General features: G+C 38.0%; 1 protein-coding gene across 11 annotated transcripts in view; it reads right to left on the bottom strand.

Moving 5' to 3' along the window:
- The window catches only part of Shld2 (shieldin complex subunit 2), a 131,474-nt gene that overhangs the window by 64,139 nt on the left and 55,204 nt on the right, over positions 1–12,131 (bottom strand). For 6 of the 11 annotated variants that reach the window (XR_003847998.1, XM_008824454.3, XM_029559294.1 and 3 more), the window contains 2 exons: positions 6,535–6,700; positions 1,105–2,631 (listed from right to left, as the gene is read on the bottom strand). Coding sequence is in view for 10 of the 11 variants with exons in the window: in XM_008824454.3 (XP_008822676.1) it covers positions 1,105–2,626 (1,522 nt within the window). In the remaining variant the exon portion in view is untranslated. Of the gene's footprint in view, positions 1–1,104; positions 2,632–3,162; positions 3,183–6,512; positions 6,701–7,194; positions 7,280–12,131 lie in introns of those variants that run through there. The other 5 variants (XM_029559296.1, XM_029559300.1, XM_029559293.1 and 2 more) reach the window with 5 other exon arrangements.

The following is a 12,131-nucleotide window of genomic DNA, read 5'->3' as shown; positions in this document are numbered from 1 at the left end:
GGGATCTCTGTGAGTTCAAGGCCAGCCTGGTCTACATAGTGAGTTCCCAGGCTGGCTAGAGCTACAGGGAGACCCTGTCTCAAAAAAGACCAAAATAAATAATAAAATAATAATAATAATAATAAAAGAAATGAGATACACATGCAAAGTCTAAATTAACAGGGTCTGATACAAAGTAAAGTCTCAATAAATAAATAAATCAGTGTGCACATAAAGAAAGTAAATGGAAGGTAACACTCCAAAATTCTATTAGAGTTTATATGAAATTAGTATAATCCAAGGAGTTTTTTCTTTTCCTTATACCCAAATGTTATTTGTATCATTTTAGCAATAAAAATGGATGTGGTGGTGCATGCCTTTAATCCCAGCACTTGGGAGGCAGGAGTGGGTGGATCTCTTTGACATCAACCTCTGACATCCATATGCATGTGCACATACATGCACCTGTGCCCATACACATGCAAACACACAAACACAGCGCACACACACACACACACACACACACACACACACACACAAATCTCAATCAAGAGTGTATGGCAGCACAGACCAGTAATTCCAGGATTTGGAAAGTAGTTAAGACTATGAGGAGTCATCCTCAGCTATACAATAGCAACTTCAAGGCCAGTCTGGGCTACATGAGATGTTCTCAAAACAAACAAACAAACAAGCAAAGCAAATTGCATCTGTTCCTTCAGTAGGAGTATAATATACACAGCACTACTGGATAAAGAAGCAGAAACATTGTCCTTTCGTTATAATATTGCTACCACAGTTAAAGAGTTAATAAGACATGTCTAGACAAAAGCATAAGAGAGCAAAAAGGAGCCCAATGATAAGACTCCAACAGTTACTTTATGAATGAATAAGAAACCAGGGAAGGCTTCTTAAAAGAGAAAATGACTGGAAAGGCAGTCTAGGACACAGAAAGAGAGACTGGAGGCCCAGGGCAGAAGGAGAGTAGTACACTACAAGGGGTCAATCACACTGTGCCCAGAAAAGGCGAATGACAAAGAAAGAATGATCAGAGCCTTAAAAGTCAGAGACAAGAAACAGAAAACCAAAGCTTTATAAATAATCACCTCTATACCTTTATGACCTCACCTGTAAGTAAAATTATATCTCCAAGAAACACTGTAAGTGCCCAAAATGCTGCAGTCCTCCACAGAACCACCTTTTTCTTAATTTCAGATTGATCGATTACTATAATTGTTGCTAAAGGCACTTTAGAACCAGAATTTGGTCCAGATTTTATGTTTATTTCCTTCACATGACATGGAGCTAGCACCATGGCTAAACAATTATACTTCAGGCTTTTAGAATCACAGTTTTTTATTAATGTTATTCTTTTAATATCCGTAAGTACAGACACAATCTTTTGTTCCATTGCTTTGCCTGACTCTCTTGCATTAGAATCCATCTTCAGTTTCTTAGACACTTGAGGCACTTCAGAAAGAGCTTTAGAATGATGGGATATACCTTTGGAGGTCCGGCTTCTTTTAGCAGTACTTTGGTGGAAAGTATTTAGTTGGGAACACAGTATACCTGAGTCACACAACTCAATGCTTATCTCATTTGGTGGTGGGCTTTCTTCGTTACTGAAAAGTTCTTGAGATCTTATATTTTCTTTAGGAGCTTCTTCAGGATTTGTGTGAACGTGGTTGTTTTTTGATTCAGGACAAACAGGACTAAAAAGTTCTAGGGAATATACTTGGCTTTGCCCATTTTCAGCTCCTTCTCCAAAATCATCACTAGGCTTCATTAAATTATCTTCAGTTTGTCTTACTTCTCCATGGCTTCCCGTTGGGTCAATCTCCATGTTTACAGCCTCTTTATTTATATAGTCTTGCCCTGTATCCTTCCCTTGAGCTAAAAATGCAAGCTGGCTGGAGGTCATAATACTGAGAAATTCAGTATCAGTAGATATTTTCAGTTTTGAAGCCTTCCTGACGGCTCCTTCAGACTCTGGTTCATACTTTGTATCAAAGGAAACACACTTCCAATATTGTCTTTCTTGATGTTCTGTTGGCACATGCTTTGTTCCCACCACTTCTGTCCCTACATTAATCTGCTTAGTATTACAGTCCAAATCCAATATAGCTGCACATTTATTATCTAACTGAAAGGAATCTATTTGAAAGTTTTGGACACATGGATTTGATTGACTTTTAGACTGCTCATCTAGAATTTTCTTATTTTCACAGTGAAGTTTCTGATAGTCTTCTTGTAAATGCTGAACTCTGTCCTCAAATCCACAGATCTCTATAACAGAGTCAGTCATATCACTCAGTCCTGAGGGGTAACTCTTCCGGGATTTTATATTCTGTGTTTCAGAAGAGGAATATATAAAGTCATCTTCCCTCTGAACAGCACCATTCACACAAGTTGTTAAAAAGTGCCCACTAAGATCTTGAAGACCAGCAGCATCTAGGACTTCACAGTCTTTCAGATTTTTGAGCGCCTCATTTTCAGCTTTCAGGTGTAAAGAATGCTGACTGTACAGAAGTTGGATCTTTTCCCAGGCATCAGCAGTGGACATTAAGGAAGTTGCTCCCTGTGATACTGTCATTTTCAGTGGTCCCATTGGAGCACCCCAAAATATGTGGACTTGAGATCCTTGACTCATAATTTCTGTAAAAAAAGTAGAAAATCCAAAATTAATTTTTATTAGTATATTTTATATATGAATAAACTATTAAAAACATAATATAGACAAGTTACTATGGTATCCTATTTAATTATAAAACTAATAAAGAAACTGTAAGAGAAACCAAATTAGTCACAAAGGAAGTTTTTAGTTAAAGACTAAGAGAAAGGCTGGCCAGATGGCTCAGAGGGTTAAAAAAAACTTGCTGCACAAGCCTTATGACCTGCGTTCCATCCCTTGAACTCATGGTGGAAGGAAAGGACTGACTTCCAAAAGTTGTCCCCTGACCTCCACACAAGCAGTGTAGCATGCACATGCCTATATACACATATACACAATACACAGACACACACACAGACACACAGACACACAGAACAAATTTTAATTTAATTTTTTAAAACTCAGAAAATAAAACACCAAACAAGTACAATTTTTAGCATGTTCATTTTCTATGCCATAATATCTTGCCCCGTTTAAACAATAATTTAGTTTCAAAAGACAGGCATTCACTTAACTGTATTATATTACCTTTAAATACCTATTTTCTTTATTCCATAGATTATATCAATAAGTTTTGTGCCTCTTTCTAGGAACTCAATTCTCAAAATTAAAACAGAGGGCTCAAACTGGAAGGCAAAGCACAAGTAAAAAAAGGTTGGGCTCTCTTCAACATATATTGACTCTATTATTCTAATCTGTTCATGTAACAACTAATAACTGCTTCTGTATTTCTTCATATTTTCTTTTCTTTCTTTTTTTGGTGGGGGGGAATTTATGAGACAGAGTCTCGGGTAGCACAAGCTGACCTCGAACTTGCTTTGTGGTCAAGAATGACCTCAAATTCCTAATCCTCCCTTCCATCTTCCAAATGCTGGGAGAAGGGAGGGAACCTACACACTGAAGCCAGTTACAAGGTACAGATATTTAGATTTTGATTTGAATAAACAAATGCAAAAATATTATAGAACTGGAAAAACGGAAACCTTGACTTAGATAATATAAAGAACTTTTATTTTCTAGTGGAATAAGGTTACTTGGGCTTACATGCTGGAGATTCACAATGAGAGTCTGCACATAGAATGGTGCAACACCTTAGATTTCTTCAGAATGGCAGGTCAGGGGAAAGGAGGGAGTGTGCAGATAAATAAGACTGGCTACATGTTGATAATTGTTGAGGAAGGATGATGAGACACATGGCAATTTTTTCACTAATCAAACTATTTTTGTGTATATTTGAACTATCTAAGGGCTGGAGATATAACTCAGTGGAGGAATACTTATCTAGCATGCACAGGACTTTGGGGTTGATCCCCAATACCACAAAAGAAAAGAGAGGTTAGGGAGGAGAGAAAGGAAAGGAATGATAAAATCCTTTAAGACTGATTGACTTGTTGGTTGGCTGATGGATGGATTGATTGTGAGACAGGCCTGTATCCAAAGCTGGCCTGGAACTCATTACATAGTCCAGACTGACCCCAAGTTCATGGTGATCCTCCTACATCAGCCTCCACCAGACCTTGTTCATGCCTGTAATTCCAGTACTTGTGTAAATCAGCATACACTTTGAGGAATAATTGGCAAAACAAAGTAAAGCTGGCAATGCACATAACCATGCAACGAAACAACTGCAGTTCCAAGTTTTTGCCATGGTGAACTGTTACATATACATAGAAAACATGGAAAAGAGTGATTGTAGGAGACAAGTATACTTCCAAATGTATGCCTTTCTAAACACATATTTAAAATACCCTAGCATGAAGAAGACAATGGAATGGAAACAAGTTCAGAGAGGTATTGCTATACTGCAGCAAAAGTACATGAACAAGAGACCACCTTGACATCGATGCATCTTACAAACATAATTTTAAATGGATAATGCAATGTTGAGAATATTTAGTGTTAAAAAAAGAATATATAACTTATGACATGAATGTATTGCTTAAAATATTCCTGAGAATAAAACAAGGAAGAGGAGCAATAGCTCAGTGGGTAAGGTACCTGCTATGCGAGCATGAGGACCTGAGTTTGGTCCCCAGAACCCATGTAAAAACCAGCCCCAGCACATGCTTGTAATCCCAGCACCAGGGAGGTGGAGATGGGCAGATTCCTGGAACTCCCTGGACAGTCAGCATAGTCTAATCAGCAAGCCCCAGGTCCATGAGAAGCCCTGTCTCAAAAAACAATTTGGCAACCTGAGTTTGAGCCCCAGAACCCATGTAAAGGTACAAAGAGAGCTGACTCAGTAAAGTTGTCCTCTTGCCTCCAAACATGCACCATGGCGTGTGCACTCCACACACATCAAACATACATTCACACATACACACACACACACACACACACAGAGAGAGAGAGAGAGAGAGAGAGAGAGAGAGAGAGAGAGAGAAAGAGAAGAAATTAATTAGAAAATAAGGTGGATGGTGAAGGAAAACCAGCCTAACATGGCTGAAGGAACTGACCACCTGTCTACCCAGGCCCCTACCCAGAAGGGAGATACATCTTCAGAATATATGGCCCCTAGCAAAGGACATCTGGTTTCTTATCAGCCTTCTTGAAGATCTGGTTCCTTATCAAATCCCCTATCAGAACTCCCATCTCATCTTCCCTGAACCCAGGGGAGGAACAGGATACCACCCAAGGAGGCATGCCCTGTCTTCTAGAATTCTGGGAAGGCATGGCCCCTTTTCTGGGCTCACCTGTAAACCCTAGACCTCCCCCAACCCTGATGCACCAACCTTCATATCCACAGAAAGGTTGCCTACCCCTTGTATCTAATAAGCTATCCACATCTGTTGAAAGCTGGATTCTATTTCTACTTCCTTATCACGTTGCCTTCTCACCCCAAATTCTTACAAAACGTTCCTGAGGAATGACATGAGGACTGTGGTTGCCTTTGGCAAGGAGGAATGGGGATATTAAAAGGAGTACCCAAAAGTCATCAACTACACTGCCAATGTTTCATTCTTCACTTTTAAAAACTGGATGTGCTTACAGAAATATTCTTTATAATGTTCAGAAATATTTTACAATATTAAAAAAAAAGAATCCTAGACCACAATTGGCTGGGTACAGTGGCATAAACTTCTAATCCCAGCACTTTGAAGGCAAAGGCAATAAAAGCTCACAAATTCAAGGCCAGCTTGGGGCTACATTGCAAGACTCAGTCTCAAAAATTTAAAGAAGGGGGAAAAATGGGCCAGGATGGTGGTTGCATGCCTTTAATCCCAGCAGTCAGGAGACAAGCAGGTGGATCTCTGTGTGTTCAAAGTAAGCATAGTCTACTCAGTGAGTTCTAGGTCAGCCAGGAGTGCACAGTGAGACCTCATCTAAAAAAAAAAAGTCATAAAGGACCATGATTATAAACATTTTAAAAGTATTTCTATATTTAAATTTTTGTTGTGATGAATGATTAATGTGTATTATTTTCATAATGCCAATTCTTATTTGGTAATTAAGGCAATTCTTTCTAAATCTTCAGACAGAATAGAATGCTTCAAGAGGTAAAGAGCAATGGCATCATCACTAACACTTCAATATGAGAACAATGACAACAGCTGTTAAGTAATAGAGCTGAAATAAATATACTACAATTTTCAAACACCTTATAATACTGAATTATTCTGGAGACAAAGTTATAGTAATTTTAAGTGTCAAGTTATGACTCATTGGAAGAACTAGGCATTCCTATAATTGCCACATGTCCCACCGTTGTTTAACCCTCATAACCTATTTATGGGCCAACTGCTATATTAGATGTTTAACTATTCATATGTCATTATTAGAGTCACCACTAGGAGGCCCCAAATAGCACCACAAAAAAATCAAAATGCTTATCAAAACCAAGAGAAAGTGAAAGGAAACCACCAACCTGAAAGCCACCAATAACTTACTCTCCTCTCTTTGTGTTTCTTCTCCAATTGTTTCTTCCTTGAATCTTTTAAAATAAAGGAAAACAAAAGGAAACTTCTGTGTTCTTTGTTCTCACTTTCTCTCAGCCCACTTAAATATCTTCTATTACAGCAACTTTCTCCAGTGCTTCCAGTATAGAAGGACCTCCTAAGACACAAACGCAACGGTCAGTTTTCAACCCTTATCTTCTGCCATTTGAAACTTTATCAATCCTTTCCTCAAATACTCTAATTTTTAAAATCCATGGGACCATCCAATTACTTTGGATTTTAAAAGACTTATTTACTAATCGAGTTGTTCGAGACTCAAACTATGCTAAGTACTGGGAAGTCAACAATAATAAGGAAATGTAAGGGGCTTATAGCCTAACAGGAGACACAAAGTGACAATTACAGAGACAAGAAATAATACAGAATTTAAAAAAGGGTGCCCATAGAAAGGAGAAGCCAAGGCCAGCACAACAAGCTTGGGACTGCCTACTGCCTACATTTTTCATAGGCTCCTAGGACAATGCTTAATCACAAAATTTTGATGCTCAATTTTAATAATGTTCAGAAAAAAAGTAGTGAAATATAATCTAGTAATCATCTCTACTCCTCAACCCAACATAGGGCCCAGGAAAGATGTCCTAGTTGGCTTACCCAAGGGTCAGACCTGCTGTATGTAGTCTCCCAGATGTACAGAAAGCACATAAGACATTCCCCTGGTTCTGTGCCCTCACTTAGCATTTTCTCAATGTCCTGAAATCTGACTTTCATTTCCTATCTCTATTAAGATAAAAACAAAGTCCAAATGGTCAAATAAGTACTCACAGTGCTCTAATTGTGAAACACTCTTGTTCCTTTTGTTTCCAGAACACTGCTCTTTCCCAACTAGTTACTGGTTCCTTCATGCTCTGATTTTCCTTTTCTTTCTCTTCTTCTGTGGCTGTCTCTTTATTTTGTAGATCTCTAGAGAACTGTATCTAATCCTCTTCACTTCACTGCCACATATCCAATTATGCTTTACAAATTTTTAAAAAATATTTTATTTATTATTTTTACTTTATGTGTATGAGTGTATTGCCTGCATGTATGTAAGTGTACCTGTGTCATGCAATGCCCATGAAGGTCAGAAGAATGCATCAGACCCCCTAGAACTAGAGTTACAGACAGTTGTTAGCCACCATGTGGGTGCTGGAAATCAAACTCAGGTCCTCTGTGAAAGCAGCCAGTGCTCTCTTAACTGCTGAGCCATCTCTCCAACCCCTGCTTTACAAATTTATACTGAGCTAACTCTTCAACTTCAGACCTATCTGTATTTGTAACATCACTACATCTGACAGTATCACAGAACAATGATAAAAACTCAAGGCCCTCCTTCCTTTGGGCAGGGGATGAAAGTGAAATATACGGGGATAACACAAATTAGCTTTGATGCCTCAAATAAATCTCCCAGGGCAAGGGTGTCTGTGATGAATCAAAACTCTGTAAAACTCAGGGCTTTTCATTTCACTGTGCCTTCACTTATTTAAGTGCGGGACTCCCACCCCTTCAGAAATTAACTAGAAACTAGCCCTGATTTATTAAAAAAATTAGTAAATTAAACAATTATACCAGGGCCAGCGAGATGGCTCAAGGGATAAAATCACTTATCACACAAGCCTGACAGCCTGAGTTCAATCCCTGGAACCCATGGTGGAAGGAAAGAGAAGAATCCCAAAAGTTGTCCTCTTACCTCCACACTCATGCCACGGCATGCACACACCTGCCCTCACACCTATACACACACAACAGTAACAATAATAATTTAAAATTTTAAATTATATCAAAGGGTGCTGTTATTAAGTACTATAGTTTATAGGGATGATGACAGTGTGAGTGGAGGATGGAGAGTGGTGACGGCTGGTAGAAATAAAATATCATAGTAAACATACACGAATTAGCCATAGGCAATTGATGAATTTCAAAGATTCTAGGTTGTTCAGGTGCACTCAGAGGGTTAAAGCTCATTACGATACCAGATGAAACCAGCAAGAACATATCCATTACCACAGTTAATAATTACACAGTTTCTCAATCTGCAGAAGGCCACCAGTCAGAAAGACTAATACATCATAATCTTTATCTTTAGGGTAGTCAGAGTCTGATGAATGGGTCAAAAATTTATAAAACAGGATGAAGTGTATCAGCAAGTTTTGTCTTTGCCAAATACTATAACTAAAAAACACTTGTTATAAACTGCATATGACTAAAAGAAATTGTTTTCTCAATCTCGTAAGTAAACCTCACAACTATAATGCCATAATCATTACGAACTTTTTCATGTCCATTTCACCAAAATATCAAGCAATTATAATATTAATAGCAACAGCAGACAAAACAAAGAAGTCATAGCATAGGATCATAACTAAAAGCACTAGTTTTGGAATAAAATACATATGAATTCAAACCCGTACTCTGAAACTTACTAAAAATGCTAACCAGCAAGTGCTAAAACCAGGTAGTTGGGACACTGGGTTCACTCTACTATTCTATTTCTGTACATATTTGAAAACATTTATAATAAGTTAAGCTTCTTTATCGCTCAAGTGAGAATTGTTAATTGAAGAATAATACTAATTCCTATCTCATCACAGTGTTGGGAAATGCACACAATAATTAATATCAGCTTCCTAGGAAACTACACACACACATACTTGGTGACACACCCAAATCATTGTAGTTCCTCATGTTTTTGTTTTTACACACATTTTTCAGAGTGACAATGATAAACGACATTACTGTTTTCTGCTTCAATCCACATGGATACCTTTTATGCCGATTTATAATCCCTCTAATCATTTTTTTATTATTTTTATTTTATGTGTATGAGTGTTATGCCTGCATGTAAGTAAGTGCACCTATGTTGGGCAATGCCTGCGGATGACAGAAGAGGCTGTCAGATCCCCTGGAACTGGAGTTACAGACAGTTGTTAGCTGCCATGTGGGTGCTGAGATTCGAATCTGGGTCTTCTGCAAGAACAGTCAGTGTTCTTAATCGCTGAGCCATCTCTCCAGCCCCCTTTAATCATTTTTAATACTAACTTAATAGTATCTGTACCTGAGGTTTTGTTATTGTTTAGTTTGAGGGTTGTTTTGTTTTGTTGAGACAAGAGTATAGAATTCACTATATGAACCAGGTTAACCTTGAACAGAGATCTGCCTGCCTCTGCTTCCAGAGTGCTGGGATTCAAGGTGTGAGTCAATACACCAGCTATTTTACTTTTTAATTAGCATAGAAAGTAATATGTTTCTTTATAGCAGTTTCATGCATATTTAGTTTTGGTTGATTCTGACCCCCCCCCCCGCCAACTCTTCTCCCCCATTTCTCCACTATAGTATTTCCTTTTCCGCTTACAAACCAAATATGTTCTATTACTCTTTCCAGTCCCTACCTTAAATCCTTTTTTCCCGTCTCATGGGTCCCTTTCTAGTTTTCTGGCCACTTCCCACATTTACATAAATATACATATATAAAAATTAAAAGTTAGGATCTGTATATGAAATAAAATATATGGTGTTCATCTTTCTGAGCCTGGGTTACCTCACTTAATGTAATATTTTCCAGGCCTGTCCATTTTCCTGGAAGTTTTCATAATTTCTCTTTTGTTTACAGGTAAATAAAATTCCACTACATATATATATATATAAACACATTTTCATTATCCATTCATCTACTGAGGAACACCAAGCCTGAGTCTAGGAATATGGCTCAGTGGTAGATTGCTTAGGATGTTTGAGGCTTTAGGATCAGTTCCCAGCAGTGTATACACACAGGCACGCATGCATTCATGCATGCACACAGACACACAAATCTGATGGACATCTAGGCTGATTCCATTTATTTGCTATTGTGAAAAGGGCAACAATAAACATGAATGTACAAGTATCCTGTGGTGGAATACACAGGGTTTGTTGTGAAAAATGTCTCATGTAACCCAGGCTGGACTCAAACTTGGCTATGTAGTCAAGGATAGCCTTGAACTTCTGACCTGCTTGCCTCCACCTCCAGAGTGCTAAGATTACACCAAGTGCCATGCTTGGTTTATATGCACTAGGCATCAAACACAGTGCTTTGTGCATTCTAGAAAAGGATTCTGTCAACTGAGCCTCTGGACATAAAGTCTGGCTACACGCCCAGGAGTGGTGGTACAGGTGGGTCAGATGAAAGTCCTATTTTTAATTTTCTGAGACACTTTATATCCATAGTGCCAGCTTGGGTTTACATGCCTACCAAGAGTGAATAAGGGTTCATCGTTCCCCATACCCTCACCAGCGTTTGCTGTTGTTTGTTTTCTTGATGGGATGAGATGAAATCTCAAAGTAGTTTTAATTTGCATTTCCCTCATGGCTACAGATGTTGAACACTTTTTTAAAATTATTTATTTAAAACCACATGATTAGAAGAAGCATTTCATTTCAGCATTAACATATTCAGTAACAATTTCCAAAGCTAAGATATATCTCTTTCAAAATTGGCTGTAAATTTTTAGGTTCACAGTTGAATTAATACAGTTATACAATATTGAACTCAGTATCTTATAAGATACAAAATTGAATGAGGTTTTAACCTTTAAAAAAGATCTCCATTTCATTTTAAAATATACTGTTTCATACAGAAAAACTCACTTTTAATGCTACTAACATGTTTGCACATGCGTCTCTAATCTCTATGTATCTGATTATTACTACTCACAGTCGATTACTTTCTGACATCCACCTAAGCATGGATATAAAAATCATCAGGTAGATTTCAATGGTAATGTGTTTCACCTCTACTAATTAACATGAAGCCAATTTTTATGTGTCTTCCTCAAATATAACTCTTTTTACTTGTTGATTTTTTTGTATTTCATATAGAACATCCCAAACAATCTTATTCATCTATACACCCAGTTCCCAAATGGCACTCTTCCATATTCTTCCCCCACCCCCGACTGGAGCCCATATGCTCTGTAATCCCTGTTACTGTCCACTGCATTGTCAATGCCCCCAGCCATTCACCAGTGCTTGATCATCTACTGAATCTAGTCAGCCTATCTAGAATTCCTTGTTTTAAGAAGATCAGCTGTTCCTCATCTAGCAGCAATCAGTTGCCAATATTCCTTTAGATAAGATTGGGGTCTGCTGTTCATTTTTCCAGTTCTATGCTAGGTTACTGTCTGGGAGTCTCTTCATGGCCAACAACTCAAAGAAAAGTATCTCCTGTCTGACATTATTTCTTGTGATGCAGCTTTTAGCTATACATATGGACTCTTAAAGAATTATATAAATAATTATATATTTATACATAAGGTATAATCTTTGATTATACTTTCCTTTTGGGTATTTAAGACCCAGTTGGCCCAGATAAACCAATTTATTTTTACTCTTAAGGTCATTTGAGGATCTGGTCCTCAGGGGTCACATGGGCTTGAGAGGAGCCCCTGACACCTTTTACCAGTTCCACCTATGTGAAGATAAGTCAAAGGTCCTGCTCAACCGTGGCTGGCTTCACTTGGAAGCATGGAGGAAATGAAAATGGTGCTGGCAAAACTGGATCTCCACCTGTAGAAGAA

This window comes from Nannospalax galili, unplaced genomic scaffold, assembly GCF_000622305.1.
Source record: "Nannospalax galili isolate Female #2095 unplaced genomic scaffold, S.galili_v1.0 scaffold409, whole genome shotgun sequence".
NCBI lineage: Eukaryota > Metazoa > Chordata > Mammalia > Rodentia > Spalacidae > Nannospalax > Nannospalax galili.
Note: the sequence above shows the minus strand (reverse complement) of the source record. Positions and strands in the feature narration are given on the sequence as shown.